The 20,708-nt window shown below is 40.0% G+C and overlaps 1 protein-coding gene across 5 annotated transcripts in view; it reads right to left on the bottom strand.

Moving 5' to 3' along the window:
• Nucleotides 1–227: 227 nt before the first annotated feature.
• The window catches only part of MTX2 (metaxin 2), a 35,941-nt gene continuing 15,460 nt past the window's right edge, over nucleotides 228–20,708 (bottom strand). The window contains exons 2-11 of one of the 5 annotated variants that reach the window (XM_072874609.1): nucleotides 16,935–17,040; nucleotides 13,765–13,846; nucleotides 12,166–12,324; nucleotides 8,814–8,886; nucleotides 5,621–5,697; nucleotides 4,781–4,873; nucleotides 4,012–4,050; nucleotides 3,476–3,601; nucleotides 2,729–2,805; nucleotides 229–731 (exon numbers count right to left, since the gene is read on the bottom strand). In XM_072874609.1, coding sequence (XP_072730710.1) covers nucleotides 521–731; nucleotides 2,729–2,805; nucleotides 3,476–3,601; nucleotides 4,012–4,050; nucleotides 4,781–4,873; nucleotides 5,621–5,697; nucleotides 8,814–8,886; nucleotides 12,166–12,324; nucleotides 13,765–13,785 — 876 coding nt within the window. In that variant the 5' untranslated portion in view covers nucleotides 13,786–13,846; nucleotides 16,935–17,040 and the 3' untranslated portion in view covers nucleotides 229–520. The other 4 variants (XM_072874607.1, XM_072874610.1, XM_072874611.1 and 1 more) reach the window with 4 other exon arrangements.

The raw sequence follows: 20,708 nt of genomic DNA, 5'->3' as shown, positions 1-20,708 counted from the left end.
CACCACTTGTGTGCTGCAAAGCTCCGAGACATTTTTGTCACCCCATTCCTGAATGACTTCTGGCTGAGGCAGGCAAACTTACAATCTCTAATGAGTCCTTTCATTCCCAGCTTAATACTTCTAACTAGTTTACCCTACAACTGTCTTCCAGGTGTCCTGCCAACAGGATCCCACTCATTAACTACAGAGACATAAAACTTAGTAGGAAAGGCATTTAGAAAGATCAGAGAGAAACTTTTTAAAGGATTTTATTTTTTTATACAGATACAATATTTTTTCAAGGTCACTTTAGAGTAAATGGCATACAGGCTATTAAAATGGAAGTGCCCATACAGTCATTTCAGTTTAAATGTGCACAGCATATTCTACAACACAAAAACTGCATTTAGAGTTTTTTCTTGCTCCAGAATGATTTGGCAGCTTCAAAAAGCTAACACACATTTCCATTCTCAAAATCAATTCATTGAACAACAAAACCCAAAACTGAAACGCAATCCGCTCCAACCACCAACCAACACGCTTATCTCAGTAAGGACCTCTTAGCAGATCGGGCTGCAACAGTTGCAGAGCTGTCTTTATCATGACCCTCAAAGTACTGCTGCTCTATTCGCCGACAAAAGGCTGTGAGATTACTGTAGTTTTTCACTTTTTCAGAGAGTTCATCAGTGGTCAGTTGAGTAGTAAGGATTGTGAACAGATGTCCAAATACCAGAGCATCTAATTCAGTTGGTCTGTAAAAACAAACAGAAAAAAAGAACAGGTATTTTGGAAGGCAAGTCCTGATCAGAAAAAACCTGCTGTTCTGAATAACTTTTGGATAGCCATGCAATCTAAGAACTGGGAAGAAATCAGACAACATTGAACTTGCCAAATGCATGAAAACTGTGTATACAGCATATAAGCATACTGCTAGTTCTCAGTATGGCATCTTTCTTGGCTTTTGGTAGCTTGGAAATAACACTTCTTAAAAGGGGCAGAATTACTGATCCAATATCAAACTATGCTCCACCTTTTAGTTCCGTAACAAGGGCAAATGCTTATCAGGTCTTTTGGGGGTTTTTCTTTTTCCTCTGCAGATGTATATAAAAGAAACCCCAGCTATTATCTCACAGAGAAAAAAAAAAAAGAAGAGGGGGAAAAAAGCATAAAACCCCTATTCCCTTTTTGTCTTTTTCAATAGCCAGAAACTATTCAACCAATAAGAAAAGGAGCTCCAGGGTGACAGCAGCTGGAAACATCTCATTTTTGAAAGGGCACTACACAGAAGAAAACAGGTATTTTGGGAAACAGAGGTCTATTGAATGTTTTGAGTCCTACCTTATTTTAGGTACAAGCCTTCTGAATTGTCATCTTGGACCTTTGTATATAAGTAGCCCATGTGCAAATAAGATTTTTTCCAAATATATTAACAACTTAAGAGTCGTTCATTACTAGTGTTAAAGGCAAGCAGCATGAGGGTTTTCTAACTGATAATTTGCCTTTCTACTTGTAGATCACTAAGAACTCCCCAGTGGAGATGTGGGCCCTTGTATAACAAACTTGAATCTGTCAGCAACAGGCTGCTTCTCTTATTCACCTCTTACAGACTCCCAGAAGTCACAGACTTAAAAATACTGCACTGAGAACACATTCTCTCTCAGTAATAGTTCAGACAGCTAAAAAGCTTAAAGGTTGAAACTGTACCAAGAAAGCCTGATTAACAAACAACAAAAACAAAATCCCCAAGCTACAATTCTTTACAAATACAGAAAGAAAATTTAGGAGATACTATCTTTAAGAATTATTTGAGAAGATGCCAATCAAACTCATCTTCTATAATGCATATTTCTGTATCCACTCAATTTACACTACCAACCTAGTCTCAACTTGGAAAAGATTAACGGGCAAAGATACATGCAGAAAAGTAACCAAGACCATATGCTACCTTTTGAAGACATCTCCCTGTCCAAATGTAGTTAACTGAAGTCCAGACCTGAGCATTTCTAGTCTGGTCTATGCACAGAAGACAAGAGGGAACTAATGTGATGTTATTTAAATCCATAACATTTCAAAAAAACTGAATTATTGGAGAAAAAAAAAAAAAAGAGGCATTTTGCAATTGGAAGAAAGGAGTGAAAGCAGAGGACATCCCATGAAGGCCAGGTTGTTCCTTTTTTCTCTCCTGGGAATGTGAATCTTAGTTTTCACTTTGCAACTGATCCTTTGTTGATACAAGGCTAGCTTCTCCCCCGGTTCTTACAACTCACAGGCACCCTTACGCTAATTCAGTTCATTCAGAGCTGCCGCTGGTGTTAAGAAGGGCAAGAGAAGCTGTCCTGGTCAGGATGGCATGACGTACATTCACTCCCCTGTACCTAGTAGAGAATGTTACCCAAGAAATACAAGTAAAGCTTTAAATGTATCATTTTTAATAAGAAACTAACTGTATAAAGGTTTGCATTTGTAGCCTACATAAGTTGTGGTAGACTCTGTAGAGAAGATAAGCAGGAGTAAAACTAAATCATAAATAGCAAAAAAAACCAACAGAAACTTACAGAAACTTTGCTTTTAAAACCTTTAATTACTTATTTCTGAAATTTAATGTTTATATTCCAATCACACATTTGTATTTCCTCAACTAATCATGTAGCATTAAAATAAAACAGGAGTTTTCCATACATATATATATGTGGATGTATATCTATATCTTGTATTCCTGGATGTAATATTTCAGTAAAGAGTAACTTACTGCTTATTGAAGAAATATGGTTGTGTTCCTAATCTCTGGGAGAGAGCCTGACAACACTGATCTACGTCTTCAAGCACCTATCAAACCACACAAGAGATAAAAGATCCATATTGTCAGGAAATACCAACATTGCAAAAATAACCTCCTTACTGTATTTGCACTGACAGTGGGAACAAGGAACATATAATGTTGGAACATCAAAAGTTGTTAAAGTCAGTCAAACCTACACAGTAGGGAGGTTTTGGGAGGTTTAGGGAGGAGCGTTACTCAGTCTAACATTTGATGTAAAGCAATTCTGATTAAGTGCTTCCCATAACATTTATAACTTAGCTTAATTAAAGATACTAACTTATACCTCAAAACTTCCTTTTTTGGTTTGTTTTTTTTGTTGTTTTTAAGACCTCTGACAAGGGAAGCCACAATCCTGCAAAGCGTCCCTATTAATGCCATACAGGAAGTGGGGACCGTAACTTACAACCTACTTTCAGGACTATGGCCTAAACTAACATCACCAGAGATGTACACTCACGGTAAGACATTCTTCCTCCCACCCCACCGGGTTGCACACAATTTAAGATTTATTGCTGCTGAAGGCAAATACCTGACTCCAGATAATGTTTTAAGTACAGAATATATTTTTTATTACATCTGTTTCAAGAAAGTATTACTCTCCACAGCCTTTAAAAAAAAAAAGAAAGAAAAAATAAAAACAGGGTAAAGAAATAAAGCTTCACTTTTCATACTGACCTGTTCAAGTGTCTTGCCAGCCCATCCAATGGCTTTCATCTTTCGCCTTACCTCCCATTGCTTCTGATACGACAAAATGCGGTTAAGAGGCCACGGGTAAGGGGAACCATACCTCGGGTGAGTAATCTTTGTTTAAAAACAGAAAGGTACTGTGTTACAATGTAAGAAAATACAGATACCTCTATGCACAAAATAGCTAATATTCACATATTTCTATCGGAAAGGGAGCTGTAAAAGAGAAAGCGAGTTGTGTGATATGCTGTAATTATTTGCACAGAATTTATAGTTTGCAGCATAACCATTTAAAACTATTACTTCAGAAACATATACAAAACCCATATCTGTTTTGCAGTCAGCTACCTCCAGTAATGACACAACTTCCCTAAAATGTATATGCAAGCAAAATTAAAGTGAAAAGACTGTATCATTAATGGTATAAACCTCAATGTTTCATTTATGAGTAGGGACTTGCAATTGTGAGCAAAAGTGTTTTCTCATTAAATTTTAATTAAGATAAATGCTGCAGAACCACTCACCTCCTCTACTGTAACATCATCACACCACTGGAGATAGAGCTAGGAACAGAAAGAACACTTACTAAAACTTTCTAATAAAGGAGAATACAGAGACAATCATTTCTCACTAGTAGAATTTTCTTTTCTGTATTAGATTAAATTTCCATTTCATTCTTTCTGTAGACCTCTGAATGTAGAAAAGAAATTAAAACTGGAAGGAAAAAGCCCCATTGCGAGTTCTTACTTCACCAGCACCAGGACCAAGCAGAGACCAAAGGCTCGCTCCCATTGCCCACGCCACACACGACTCAGTGCACAGGTTACCAGCCCTCAGCCACCTGCAGCTTGCCAGCATTTCCAATGCTGTTCCCGCGCTGGGATTGTACCACGTTCACTGGCCACGGACGCGAACCACAGGGGATCCCAGCCTCCCACTAGGCGCATGAGCACGCACACTGTGGAAGGTGACAGTGGGGTGCCTGGCCAGCTGTGGGGTGGGGTAGGATCCCAGGAGCCACTGGCATTTTCCGTCTGTGGAAATCGGTTACTTCCATAGCCACGTGACATGCTTCAGGTAGGTCAGAGAAATCATACCTGTGGCTTGTGTCTACGGGAACATTTCAGCAAGCAATCCTTAGGGTACAGAGAATTTATTCCTGCCTCCCTTCACCTCAAAAGTTGATGACCTAATCTAAGAACAAGCAGTATTTCCAATATAGGGAAAAATGCTAAAGCTTTCTTGCCTATAGTCACTTATGTAAGTGTGTGGAGTTACTATGGTTTGCTGTACCTCTGCTGTCAAGAGCATATTATTGACTAATTCCATGTAGGCTTTCATCTCAGCTTTTTGGACTTCATCCAACCCATCACTGAGAGAATGGCCCTAATGGGGAAAAGAAAAAAAAAAGGCACACATGTAAGAAAGGATATTGGAATATTCAGCAATGCCTGACCCAAGGACCTTTGAAGTCAATGAGCTTTGGCTCAGATCCTGATCTCTTACATAGTTCAATAACAAATTACATATGCTATTTTTACATACAGTGTCCTTTAGAATTAAAAAATAAACCATCATTATGTAATATAGCTAATCCACAAGAAATGTAGCCTAGTATCAGTTATCAGTGAACACCGTTTGAGCACATAGCCTCCTGGTTACTGTTCTCTGTGGCAAGAAGTAAACATGAGTTTACATCTGTGATACAGCTTTATCAACTGCACAGTGAAAAGACAATGTTTTTAAAAATATGGGGCGGGGGGGGGGAGGGAGGGGAGGCAAAGGCAAATTTAAACAGTATCTGACACTTCAAGATTTAAACCAGTCAGTTCTGTTTTTAAGAGCTCTGAGACCCAGAGACAGGGCACAGAGAAAAACAGTCTCAGAAACCGGCACTGGTATGCAGCTATCCCACATAGAATTTACTTCCAGAATTTGAGTCCATGTCAAAGAAAAACATTTCCACCTCAACAAACTCCTATTCCAGGATATCTTTCTTTTAAAACAGCACTAGATTTCTATACTGTTTTAACAAATTAAGTAACATTCCAGAAGAGCACACCAAATCAGCACAATGCTAAGCAGGATTAACATGCTATTCAGTAGTTGATGAAAACAATGTACTATTACTACCTTGGCTTTTACAAACTGGACTATGGGCCCAAGTTCAGATACGACTTGATTTCCCACATGAATAAAGGGTACTTTGCCTGTAAAATGAGAAATATATCTTAGTAAGAGGTTTTTATACATGTAAAACATCATTTCCAATTTTCAAAGCAATTAAATATTGCAGGTACACCTGAACATCAGTGGTTTTGTTCAAATGAGCACAAGTAAAGCTCTAACACAGCTCACCCACCAAACTTTTGTACTAACAAACATCTTCCTCCTGATCTTCCTCCTCCTGAACCTCTTCTACATGCAATACTTGCAATTGTGGATTTCGAAGTTATTAAGTGAGATCTATCAACTTGTGTTTTAATAATGGATTTTGCTTTGCTGGAAAGACTTAATTCAATGTTTCTCTGAAGTACAGCTGGGAAATCCCAGGAAAGCAGACAGAGCCCTTGGCTAGTTTTACAACACAACACGTTCCCACCCTCCCTTCCAACCCACTGGCGGGGAAAGGGCTGCTGAAGGGATGATGGGAGATGTGGCACTGTGCCCAGAAAAGCAAGCAGGGGGAAGTGCAAATGCACACTCAGCAAGCAGGGTCTTGACTCTCCCTCCTCCGGTCCTTCAGACTTCCAACAACTGGGCCAGCTGGCTCCTGTTGGCTGCCCCAGTCTTCACCCTCCAGTTGTGAGCTGGCATTTTTGAGCCCCCATGATCCTGGGGTCAGGAACAGGTTGTCAGTATGAGACCCACAGCTTCACAATCCGAGGGTTGGGAGGGGGAAGGAGGTTCTTCATCATCATGGTAGCAAAATGGAGTTAAAGCTTAATACTAGTAAGGCTCAACATTCAGTCTATGAAGCTGAGCCCTGAGGGTCCAGTTTGGAGCAGGGCTAAAAACAGCCAGTCCTCAAAAGGAGACTGGGAAATGACTGTGTCACTGGTGGAACCTGTTGGGGTGTGAAGGGCTCCCAAGTCTGTATGCACCACCTTCTCTGCTTGGTAACTTTTCTTAGGTGCAGAACTGAGCCAAAGCTTTAAGGCAGACAGAGATACAAGAGGAAGCCCTGTTACACAGCAAGCCACAAAGAATGACAGAAGTTGCCTTACGCCCCTTTTTCCCAGCTCTCAACATGTGAAGCTGAGGGCTCCTGCTCCAATCCACCCAAACCACATTGGTCATTCTGAAAATCTTCCTCCAAATGCAATTGACAAACATCAACCTTAAATTTAAGACTAAATCTTGTAGGATTACTTACATGATTGACATTGTCCATAAAATGGAGATAAATCCTGGATGTTTTGTATTACTGAGAACATGCTCATGCCCAAAGGCAGTAAATGAGCCTGCCCAGTGCAGTGGGGCACAGCACACTTACATTCCCGCCTCTCGCTGTGGGCAAACTCTGCTCTCGATAGACAGCCCAAAGAGCAAGATCAGTACCTGCCTGACTCCAAATATCTTACTAGCAACACATTTGCTCTTTTCACTGAAACACAACAAACCTACTGTTCAGCCTAGCTCAAACACAGTTCATGCTAACAACAGATTCAGTCATGGTTTTTATCATGAGATTCACTTCTCGCTGGCTCGATCAGCCTAAGGGTAATAAATGAAGTGCATCACACCAACAAAGGCTTCATCTGCATCCATACGCTGCATGTCGCAGAAGGAAATGCAGACCTCTCTGAGCTGCAGAATTCAGCGGTTTCAGTCAGACTGTACTTCACACACCAAGACAATCCTTTGGTATTCTGCTTTTGACTCCCTCAGAATGGATTTCGTCATTACAGCAACTATGAGATAAATAACCATCCCCCCAAAACGATGAGATGCAGATCTGGCTGCTGCTGCTGCCAGACAGAGGGAGGTGGGGAGGGAGAAGGGAACAAATGAAAACCTCCTCTGAATTATCATTAAACAATCAAAACATTATAAAGAAAGGAAATGGGGAAAGTAAATAAAAACAACAAGAACTCCAGGAGTAAGGGCAAAAAGAGCACATGTATTTCTACCTACATTTAAAATTGAAGCAGTATCATTTTCCCCCTTGTGCTCCTTGTTTTCAGCAGAAGGAAGGAAAGGTTCAGATCCACGTTATAACATCAGGGGCATGGGGTGCGGGTGGCAGAGAAGAGAGAGTATGCAACTGTCACCAGCCCTACTCCTGTGCGTGCAAGATGCTCCTCTGTGCATGGATTCAGCATTTCAAAGCTGCCTTTACTTACTAACGAATAATTTATATACCTCCATATTTTGCTGTACTTTCACTGCTGCCCAGCAACTGGTTTTGGGGGGGGTGGGGTGGGGTTGTTTGGTTTGGGGGTTTTTTTGTTTTTGTTTTTTTTTAATAGCACAATTCCAGCTGCTTTGACTGAAATATCAGTAGCAGCAGCAGAATCCATAGAGTTGGCAGACATATACTGACAGGCACTTCCATGTGGCAGGCATCAGCCAAAACCAAGTAATCAGTAAATAAGTATCTTCTCACACAATGAAAATCTGAGAAGGAGTGCAAGGATTACCAGACTTTTGTGCCCTGCATTCAGCAATTCTCTCTGATTTTCAGGCAACCTTCTGGAGCCAGCCTCTGGAGGTTTTTAGGCAACCAGTCAACTCCAGCAGAAGGTAGACTCTGTACCCTTCTGATACTTAATTTATTGTTGGTGGGTTTAGATTTTTTTTCCAGTCTCATGGATCAGAGGAAGATTTAAAATCACCTGTCACCCCTGACAGTGACAATGCACCCTTCAGTCTTCTCCTGTATCAACATCCTGGCAATCATCTTCCAGACAGGGTAACAAAAGATACTCCTCTGGTGTTGTCTCACCCCAGCAATGGGAAAATATAACAGCATTCACTGGAATATTCCCTGGATGCAGAATAAAGCCACTTTTGGAAATGTAAGTCTTTCTGCTTCAGGACACAACTACTCTCAGGCGTTTTACAGAACGTTTCTGCCAGGCATTTGAACTATCTGACTGCTATATATAGGTACTGCAGTCACAGGCACAGTTACACATTGTGCCAATGTTACTTTGCATTTGACTGTTTTAATTGTTTAGAGAAGAAACTGCACTGGAGAGGAGGGGGGAAGGCAACCCACACACGGTAGCACTGACCGACTGTTATCAGCAAGACAAGGCGCAGTTGCCATGGTATCAAAATGGAGGTATAACGTAGTAATCTAAATGAAGGCCACACTTACCAGATGGGGACATGTACTCGGCATTTGCCCTGCAAACCACCCGGATTGGCAGATTGCACATTTGCAAAAAGGCCTGGAAACAAAGAGTCGCATTTAAAAAGCATTAATACACCAGTGACAAATAAGCGTGTTCTTCTCAATACATTTGACTATGTTTTAGCTAGTTCTTAGCACATGCTTATGAAGTATAGCTCCTTACATACTGCTTTTAGGAAGAAAGAAGGGTAGGTTAAAGAAAAACAAGATTTTCTAACTTCCTTAGACATCTGTTCATTATCCAGTCATTGACTGCAATTCTTCTAATGAAATTTCATCTACTTTTACTGTTTTTCTTCAAGATGAGCAAAGAAGCAGTATCTGACAGACACAATTAGTGCTGTGGCTGTACAAAATTAAGTGGCATTTTGCCCCTCCTGAGAACCATAGTACTTGCTTCTTCTGGCTAAAGCTGGCTAACCAAGTTCACATTGTGTAACACAGCAAACACATATAGCACCTTCCCACATTACATTTACAATAGCTGCCAGAAGTTTTGCTCTATCATACTGTCAGAGCACAAGACTGCTTTGGGAGGAAGTATTTATTATCTGTAATTTATGTGAATCATGGAGTGCATAAGTGATCGATTTACTGTTTCTATCTGTAACCTTAGATCCAAAGCGTTCTCAGTAGGATACCGACTTTTGTCAGCACCTGCCATCACCACAAAATCCTTACTGTGTTTCTGTTGAAATAGAAAAATATCAAGAAAAATACTTGCAATTCGGACAGGATGTGGCAAATAAGGAACTTCTTAAACCTCTAGAGTCTCTCACAACTCAGCTGAAGACCTAGCATTAATTTTGTCTTTGCAATTAGGCAGGTCAGAATTCCATATTCCAAAATTAAACCTATTTATTATTTTACCACACATTGGCTTGAGGTTAAAAAAGCCTACAGCAAGAAGGCTACCACCATGAAGAGAATTGCTGCTGTAACTTGGCACTTTCTACATGAGCCTCCTCCTAGCTCTTCAGTTTGCTGGATCTGGCAGTAAGCTGCATGCTCACAGCTTTAGATGCTCAGACCCTAATCACAGACATCAAAGTAACCCAAACCTTAACCTTGAGACTGTTCATCTCTGCACTAAATGAGACCACAAGGCAGGAACTAACATTGGTATCAGCCCTGTTCCTAACTTTGTGGTTTCTGTAGTATCCACAGGGCAAACAAAAATAACCCAAACAGCCCCTCTCCTTTCCCCTGCGCTCTTCAAGTCCTTTATTCCCAAACCCTAATCCAAGCACTGATACTAACTATATCCAGGGGAAAAAAGCCAAAAGCTTTGGTCCTTTTCCAACCAAATCCAAGAACTGCACAGTCCATTACGACACTTGGCTCTTGCAGATTTAGATGACCTAACTCAAACCCAAATCCCAATTTAAAGCAAGGAACTACAGTCGCAAGCTGCTAAGCAAGGTACTGATTACGGCTGATGAGAGCCCACCTCAGAACTGTAGAGGCCCTGCAAAACCCACCACAAACGTGGGTTTCTACATCTTTTTATTTCCTCAGCCTAACTCTAATTTAACGATCTGCTTGGGAGCAGAGAGAGAGAGAGAGAGAGAGAACTAGTCATGGTCAACATCAGCCAAATACTGCAGGTCCTGCACTACTTAGCAATAAGCTGGTCTCTAGAGTGCCAAAACCTCATCCCAACCAGAACCTCTATCATCGCTTAACAGAGCAACTATGATCCAAAGAAAATACAGGGCACTGGCCACATCTGACACCACCCCACTTTCTCAGTCTGTGCGTCCACCAGAGTCCACCAAAAATCAATGCTCTTCCTGTCATAGCATCCCAAACTCCATGCAAACAGTAATACCCAAAGGACCAATTCTTAAACAGGAATTTAAGACATTGGTCCGTCTCAGTCCTAGATCTCTTCCTTTGCTTGCTGGCTCTGTAGGATCTAGCAATGTCCGGACTGTTCCAGCTACTGCTATATGCATCACGTTTTCTGCCCAAACTGGGGCTTCACATGCAACTTTTTTGGAAATAGCTAAGAGACAAGAATGCAGAGACTTTGATTTAGATTAAATACATACTCCTCCACCATTGCTGGACATGGTGTAACCCACCAAAAACATGCACTCTTAACTCAACTGGTACACAGACTTGGTTCTTCTGAAAGCTCTACCAGTACCTAACATCTCCTCAACAGTACTGTAGTGGAACCGATGGTATCAAACAACAGCTTCAAAGAATTTCATCTTTGGGTGGGAGGAGTGGAATGAATTTGTACCATATTACTTAATCCTTAGCTGTTGAATTTCATCTCAAAAATATATGAAGTTTCATTTGGTCTAGGCTTACCAAATGCATTTCCTTCGCAGTAAGACACTAAATTAACTCTGCAATTCTGCATTAAGCTAGAGATTAATTTTGTAACTGCCATGTACTATTCTCACTGCAAGTTCAGAAGAAAAAAAAGTCTGAACTGCACTGGAGTTAGGGCAACACATGAATGAAAAGCTTGTAAGTGCAGAGACACATTTAAGCAAAAGGAGGTGAATCAGACAACTATTTTTACTTTCTCGTATCAGCGTGTCAAAAATGAGACATGCTGGCACAGAACACTTAGGTTACATGAGTTGCTTCAGCAAATTATTGCCTACTGTACATTGTATTGTACATTGGCTCCCATATAGTACAAGGTTTCTACCAAAAACACAGTTTGTGACTGTGAAAAACAGTCCTTAGCATAAAGGCTAAGCTATGAATAAAATCTTTTCAGTGTAAAGAGTTCAGCCAAGTTTCCATCAAAAACCTGAACCAAATTCCATCAAAACCTTTCTCCCTCTCCTTCTCCTCAATAAACATCCACAGAACAAGGAATATCAACCTTTATTACATTTGGCAGGGAAATTCTACCTCAGTCTCTGGCCTCGTGCAAAGCAGATTGAGAATACGTTGCCATTTCGGCATCTTGGAAATGCAAACACACTGGGTCCATGTGCCTTTTTTGCACTTTGTAAAGAAAAGAGGAGAGAGGAGGTTGAACTAGAATTGAGCTCTAATGTGGGAACAATTATTAACTAAATAAAAATGTTCACTGCTTTGCATAATAAAGAGCAGATTCTAGAAAGCTTAGAAATAAGTGAGTCTACCCTCAGTGAGGTTTAAAGAAAAAAAAAAAAAAGAGAGACCCTAAAGTAAACACCAAACCAAAAACCTGAGAAAACTTTCTTGGAATAGTCATCTCCATTTCTGATTAACATCTTGTAGATGGGAGACGAGAACTGAGTTTGAGAAACTGAAGAGTGATTAAAGATTAAAACTGGGTAAATCCATCTGGTTCTGTGCTCACCCCAGCAGTCCTCCTGCGAGGTTCAGAAACACTGACCACTGGAGCTGCCTCTCCAGCAGCCTTACACGGCCTGTTCCAGCAACCCCCTTCCGCATCCACGTGCCAACACCTATTCCACTTCAGCCTTTGTCTATAATTGGGATCAGCTTTATATGAGTGCTGAAATAGTAATGAGATACAAAAACAAGAGAAAACAGAACAGCAAAAAAGCTGAAGACAAAATCATTTAATGCCATACAATAAACCTAAAAAAAAAAAAAAAAAAATTTTTAAAAACTGCTATTATGTCTTTAAAAAGAAAGATAGAAGCCCAGGGAACTAAAAGACCAGTATGTGGAGCTGGAATTTGTACCCAAAGCATGACCTATTCAATTTCAAGTGCTCCTTAAATATTGTTCTGCAGGAAAGTGAAGGAAAGCTCCACAATATGAGAGAAGTTTAATCCTTACTGGATCTACACTTCTGAACTAATCTGAACCTAGAGAAGTAGGCCAGTATTCATTTCTTGATCCAGCTTAAACTAATGGTCCACTGGATAGCCTTCAAGTTGACTAAAAATACATGTCAACTGATAAGAGCAGACAGTACTATCCCAAACTATGAGGGCTAAGCCTAGGAAATAAGCCTTACAATTTGCATTGCTGTGAGAGTATTTACATTCTTTCATTGATGTGACTGACAGGCTTTGGAAATTATTAGTACTAACAACACAGGTGTGTTTGACTTTTCCAGCACAGTAAATGCATGTCATATTTATGGAAATGATGGTTTCTTTTAGAAAAAGAGATGGACAAGGATCGTGACCAATGCATTCTTATAAGTATCCACTGCCAGAAAACCTCAATTTTTTTTCTGATGCATTCAATTAGATAAATTAGATTTTAGACAATAACTGATGTTAGACAGTAAGTGGCATGAACCAAAATAGTTGAAATTGGCACAGATCAAATAAATCCTACAGAGAGAATATAGGACAAAGCAGCAATTTTTGTGAGTCTTCATCCCATTTAATGCTTTAGCCCAGTGATCAAGGGAGATTTGTTCCCTTTTTGACCACTCATGGAGAATGTCAAGAACCAGCACATTTGGTGTGCAGATGGTATCAGACTGCCATGGCTTCCAACTCTGATAAAAGATGCAGTGGAACACTGACTATTCCAGCTCAGAGCATCTCGCTTCCCTTTGGGTACCGCACATACATAATTTCAGCAGGCAAGTAAACTCTTGCTTTTCTTGTGAAACCAACAGCAAATGGGACTGAGCTCAGCTCCTCTGAGTGCTTTTGGAATGAAGGGCAAGAGATTGAAGGCTGAAAGCACCCCAGTGCAGTTCTGCTGAGATTTATGAAGATATCAACACCGCTTCAAAGACACAGCATCAAAAGCTGAGCAATCTGAAAGATCAAGGGCCCAGGCTTATTCTAGTACATCAGAGATTATTGTTAATATCATAAATTTGGCTGATCAACTTAAAAAGGGACTGAAAGGGGCCAACTGAATTCCAAGTGGCACATAAGCCAGTCAATCAAGCCCTTGTGAAAATTCACCTAAAAATGGTAAGCAAGACGGTAACAGAAAAATTAGAAACAAGACACTTAACTGAGCACAGCCTGACTGTCATGTCTTGCAAAGATGCTTGGTAATTCCAAAGAACAGCATTAAATTTTCCGCTTGCTTCTCCTCTGGGAAAAAAAAAAAAAACGTACTAGCACAGAATGAATAGGGTGACTATTGTAGACCACAACGTGGATCTCCTCCAGCACCTAGGGTTCTCATGCAATAATACTATAGCAGTTGCAGTTCTTCAGAATAGGGAAAAAAAATTAGCTCTTATGTCTGTAGTAAAACTGGTACACGTTACTTCATCTGAAGTTTTCTGCTCCAAAGTAATTATAAAGATGGTCACTGAAAATGTTTATTGATACTTTGAAAACAACTCTTACAAACAAACTCTAAGCAGGGAAAGGAGAACTGAATTCCTGCTGGAAAGGATAAACTTTTTTTTTTATGCTTAATACCTATCCAAAGAGTTAACTATTTGGATCAATTCATAGAGAGGAGGGATTAACATTCTTATTTCCCCTTGGCCATGTTACAGAAGATCAAGCGATAACTGCCCAATAGACTTTATACAAATAAAGGAAACTTCATTCAAGCATAAATATACAGAATTCACTACAACTGAAGGACATCAAACCAAAACGCTCAGGCTTTTAAAAGGAACGAGTAATTTCATGGCTCATACTAGTTAATGCAGCATAAAACAAGGGTAATGAAATCTCAGATTGGGAAGAACTGAGTTTATTCCCCTGGCATCAGCAGGAGTGCCTCCTTTATCCATATGTTCCACTGATTATTTGCATTTCTGTAATTTTAAAAACAGGGGCCCGATTTCTTGTGCAGTATCAGCACTGGTCAATGACTGAAGCAGACATCTGGAAAGCTGTCCCGTTTAGTAACTTATGTTCAATATAATGTCTGCTACAAAAACTTTTCTCTAAGTTATTTCTGGAACAAAGTGTGTCCTTTCTTTGGATGAGGTTAATGTGAGAAACAGATAAAGGTATTAAAAAATAAAGATTTGGCTTAATAGGGTCTGTCAGCTTCTCTCCCATGCATGCTCTGTCTCTCTTCCCTGCAGGCTAACAGTCTCCCCTTCTCATGCTCTTCCAGCCTCTCTACCTGTAGCATCACCTACTCTTCTGGCACCTGGGAAGGGAAGGGAGAAACGTAAACAATATATTTTTAGCAATGCCACCTCTCTTCTTGCAGACTGAAAGCACCGAGTCTACAAAGTTGCTACTGCCTCTGTGCACCTTGTTTTTAATAGAAGATTTTGATGTAGACAGGGAGGTGGAGAGCTGCTGCAAGCCCATGAGGAGAAACAGAGGAGAGGGAGGAAAAAAGGTGCCACCAGATGAATTATGTCTGTGCTTCCCTGCCCTCCCAATATTTACTGTTACAGACTAGGGAAGAAAGAGCGTGGGAGCGAGGACAACAAATTGAAGAAAAAGCATGGAGAAGCCTCTCAGTGCCTTTCCTGCCCTACTGCACGTTGATCCACACAGGACTACGGTTTGCATTGCACTGCCTTCTTCTCCCACAGAGTAGTAGCATGAGCCACTCTGTTTTCAAAGTCAGCACGGAACAAGCCAGTTCATATTTTTGCTGCGAGAGAACGAAGTATCAGCAGCTATGTGAAAAGGGCTGATAGGAAGGCTTTGAGGTGACACTTGCTACAAAATTAATCAACAATCTTATGCCTATCATTCATTTCAATTGTGGCAGGTGACACCTCCTGCCAGAATTACAGAGTACATTTACAACAGTGTTGCTTAAAGGACACAATCAACTTAAGGCTTGTTTTGTTCTCTTATAGCCTGCCCAATTTCAAATTCAAAATTTAGGTAGTACATTGGATTTCAATTATCTAAAAAAAATAATCAGAGCAATCCCCTTTGGGCTGCTTTAGCACAGTTCAAAAGCCCAGAGCCCAGAAACCACAGCCAGCCACAGGGCAACTCACCCCACCCTCCCCTTCCTCCTCTTTCCACACAACTGACATTCCCATCTCCGGTGCTGCTGCCGCCCTCGAAACAATGCAAGAAAGTGATGCCATTGTGTCCTCCTATGATGACAAGGATGGAAAATGACTGTGCATGAAATACAATGGGAAGGAATAGGAGAAGGGAGGGGGCAGTTTTGTATTTATTCCTACAGTTAATTGTTTTAGGCGCCATTTTTACTCTTGCTCTCCCTTCCTCTCTGCCCTCCCCAGCTAGGGAAGGGCTGTTTGGACACCGTCAGTTGGAAACATAACACACATCAGGCAGCGAATTGCCCTGTCAGAGCTCCATCACAACGCTCTCCTCTTCCCCGCCAGTCCCCTCTCAGAATAATACACATGAGCAAACACATATACTCATTAAAAATGAGTTACAACTTGATGTAAATCATATCCAGATTGCAGTTTCTGAGATCAGAGGCAAGAATGAAATTACTTATGCCAAGACTCAAATAGTTCACAACTTACGTCCCCACATGAGGAACACTATTTTCAGATGGCACACTCCAGGCTTCATTTGAAGAAGATATATTCCTGATTAGTTTTTAATAAAGAACGAGCCATTCCAAGACATCTCTTATTCAGCAGCACTTCTAAAAGCACTCGCACAATACTGTTGTGAAGAAAGAGTGAAAGGCGTTTTCTGTTTTCATTTTTACATTATTTCATGAGCATACAAAGGACAATATGTGATGACAACTAAAGAGTTATTCTCTACTTTATTTCAGGAACACATTTTAAAATTAAAAACCATGAACAAATCTACAGAATAATTCAGTTTTCATATCAAACAGCTGCAGACCCCGTAACTGAAATAGTGTGTCTAAGGTTATAAATGAAAACTGTTCAGTATCATTCTTTGAGTGACAGATTAAATTCCTAATCCAGTTATGGTAATGGCCGCATTTGTAGTTTAACATAAATTAAGAGCTTAATTATATTTGTGACTATTTTAAACAAAATAACAAATTCCTTTGTACCTGTGAACGTAATTTATAGCAGAGCCACGTTCATTCTCCAAAACAATCTATTTTACACTGCAGCACAACACTGCTCTAATGGTATAATGTAATTCTTCTTGTAGAATGTGGAAAGAGTAGATTCACTGGTAGCACAGAGGTTTTGAAGATAAATGAAGATGCTATTCATTCAGGGGTAATTTCATCTTAGAACTATATGAAAGATGTTTCACTCACAAACAGTACCTGTATGGCTTGGGATTTAAGCATGTTTTCAGCTACAACGCAATGCTGCTAGATTGATTATGTTGATACTGCATTTCTCATCATGAAGAATCCCAGTTTTTATTCTCTTTAAAAAAAAAGAGATTGTCAGATTTTCATTTCAGTACTAAGCCTTTGTTCAAGCCTTAGCAACAAGTTCAAATTTCTGCTAATGTTTTGTTTAGAGAAAAACCAAACCACAATTCATACACACACACACACCCCGCTAAAAAGAAAAAAAAAAAAAAAAGAAAAAAAAACCCACACCACACAAATCTGTCGAGGGCAATTAATCATGCATGATTTACACATTTATTTGATTACTTGTTGAAGTAAATAAGCAGTTGGTCTGTGTAACACAATTTTAAATTGCCCAAACATCCTTCTGTCATTCAGGACTAAGAACAGACAATTCTAAATGCACTTTCCTGGAATGTATTAAGACCATTTACAAGGACATCAATTGCATAAGCAATTAATACATATCTTAACATAATGAGCTGCAGGCTCTATAACCTCAGGATAGCTATGAGAATTTCCACAATCCTGAACATTTTAGACAGCCTTTTAAGCAAGACTCTGAGACTACCTGCATAAAGATTTCAGAAGAACCTGTAATAACAGAGGCAGCCTCAACATCCACATTCTTCCTCCCTACAAGTTGGAACAGTGCACAGAGATGCTCCGCTCTGTCATTTGAGGCAAGAGGCCTGGCACAGCACAGCTGTATTAACCCCCTCCCTCCTATTCAGCACACTACTTCCACCCAGGCACTAAACAAAAAGGCTTTACCTGCACCGGGCATCAGTAGGGACACAGGGCCTGGACAGGCTCTCTGCTTCAGACTGAAATATAGTCTCCTGTGGTAATTCAGTTTTAATCCATTTAAAACACTATTTTTCCCTCCTTGAAGTTGTGGAGTTGTTTTGTTATTGAAATATAGTTGTGTATTCGCTTCTGGTTTTTGGTGGCTTTTTTTACTATGATAAGACTGATAAGCAGGAATGCTATATAATGGAAGCTGTACAATAGGTAAGCGGAGAATGGTTTTAACCATGAGTCATGCTACCCAGGAGGTGTATGTGTTTTCACTAACTTCAACCGGAACAGGGCTGAACATCTCACAAGAAGAACAGAGCCTTCATTCTACATACAACATTTTCTTTCCTGTAGCTAGATAATCATTACTGGTTAGTCTTTTCCCTTGGTTTTAATTCCTTTGCACTGAAAATAAAACTTCATTCAATATCAAGATTTTGCAGCTGAAGATCAAATGGGCTTCACTTTCAACAGAACTGTATAATACACTACTTCAAATTAACAAACAAGGAGTGCAAACACCAAGATGTACCAGAGATAATGCACTAGCTCATTTGAAGTTATGTTGCATTTTCAGCAAATATAAAGAATCTGAACCTAGTTAAAGACAAAGGAATTGTTAATTTAGTCTGTTTCCAAGAACAACAGTGGGCAGAAGAGGAAATAAAAAACAAACAACAACAACAAAAACCTACCAGAATCAGCAGAGAGGTCCCACAAGATGAGGGATTTTGTTTTTTGGTTGGTTGGGTTGGGTTTTAACTATTGAAGGCACCAGCACAGTTACTTAGCAATTCCCAGAAGACTCTGTCCTGCACTCTCTTATCTGACATGTAGCTATAGTCAGGAGTCCAGATTTCATTGGACAATGAGAAGTCGTAAGGCCAATGATTATTAAAACAGCAAGACTCAACCAACTTCCTATGTTCAATCCGCAGCCCTCACTACTCATTAATTCAAATAAAATGCCTGCAACAGTCTGTTACACCTACATTGAGAGTAACCTGCTCTTCTGTCTGCTTGATCTTCTCTGTTGACAAGAGGTACATGAAATGCCATCTGTGTTGCAGGGTTGTGAATTTTAAAACAGTCAACTTTTACTCTCACTAATTATTTACTATGGCATTGGATTTTATTCTTTATTTCACACGTAGCTACCTGCATATATGTCCTCTGAGAGCTACCCCAGAGCACCATTATGAAGAGGTGCTGTAAGGAGATTTTGAGAAAGATCTCAAAGACCAGTTGCAGCACATTTAGAATCTTGTTGTGAACCATGTTTCTTAAAGATTTGATGGCGGCTGACGCCACATGCTCTTTTGATCAGAGGGACTCAAAATTCTGATGTGTTTTCACCACATGGAAGTTCAACAAGCCACGAACAAGCTATGTATCTGCTCTGGTGATACTCATGTGCCCCAAATCAGTAACAGGGGGAAAAGGAAGGGCAGTAGTGGGGAAAAAAGTTCCAGGTACCAGCTCCTATTTCTCCTCCTATGCCCCATTTCCTATTTCTTCCTCAGGAAAAGAATGCCGCCCCCTCCCCCCCCAAAAAAAACCACCAGCAAAAAGATATCCAGTAAAAAGATAAACAGGCTCTCATCAGAATAAAAAGTAAATTCTAAAACAAAGGAACTCGCCAATTTCCTTATGCAAAACACACCAGTATATTTAAAGCTTTCGGATCACTAAGCTAGTAATACATAACTACAGACCCTAGTATCATTTCAAAATGGATCAAAGACACCAAGGATAGCTATTCTTTCGCAGTCACAACCATGTTACACAGATTCTTCAAAATAGATATGATTCCCCAATACAAAATTGTTCTATAAAGTTTAAGATCAGATATCTACCAGAGCCATATTTATAGTCATGGCTACTATCAGCTGTCCAGCTAGAGAATATTGAAGAAAAGCAAGCATTTTTAATATATTATAGTTAATTTATCATCTAAGTGACATGTGTAGGATAACAACGGACTGGAAACAGTAAAGCAAAATGATGCATTAGAAAAGGAAATTTTAGGGTTATGTTGTTGTTTCTTTTCTTTCTGTTTTAAATACAAGCCACACCTGTAAGTATTGTTAGATGGCAAGAAAATTCATGAGAACCACAAAAAATACAGTTGCTGGAGTAAAAAGGAACACCGAGATCAAGTGAGCAACAAAAACACTTATTTGCATTACTGTGAGGCACAATATAAAACACACTGCACAAACAAATAAATACTGCCTTATTTATCTGGTGTATCAAAGATGACTCATCTTTCCAGCAAAGGATAAAGGTACCTTCTTGCTGTGATAGAATGTACTCTTAGAGGTATTTCTTAGATTGCCAGACTGGGAGGAAAAAAGTTAGAGATCCTGGAAGTACTTACCATGATCAAATGATCCTAACCTTTTTACCGGTAATGTCAGTTACAGTCTCCAAGTGTCCCACTTCGGCTAAATGAGATGTGACCTTTCTGCACAGCCCTCAAAGGCTGCTTGCTCTAGCTGTTCCGAGCTAGACCACACACAAAAAGCAAGAAGCAGGGGAACAGTGCAAGTCCCTACTACACAAAGCAGCAGCAAAGTTTCTGAGAAGAACAGGAACCTTATAGACATCCTGCTCACCACCACTTCTGACAGCCAGGCCCTCTCTACTAATGGGGAAAACATCCCCTCGAGATTTGGGGTTACTAAACTTAACAGGTTAATGGAGTTTACACGGACTTCGCAACCACAGAGGTGCTTTTAAGTCAATTAGAGATGCAAGTTTGTCAATTATATGGATTATTTCTAAAAACCACATTGGATCTCAACTCTGTATACATGATGAAATTGAGAAAACCTTCCAGAGACATATAGAGATTTGATGCCCACAGCATGAAGCAAATATGCCTCGAGTTTGGGGCAGTATTAGCTTTGAGAATTAAATAGCCAGCAAGCATCA

This window comes from Ciconia boyciana, chromosome 10, assembly GCF_034638445.1.
Source record: "Ciconia boyciana chromosome 10, ASM3463844v1, whole genome shotgun sequence".
NCBI lineage: Eukaryota > Metazoa > Chordata > Aves > Ciconiiformes > Ciconiidae > Ciconia > Ciconia boyciana.
This window is presented reverse-complemented; position numbering and strand designations above follow the sequence as displayed.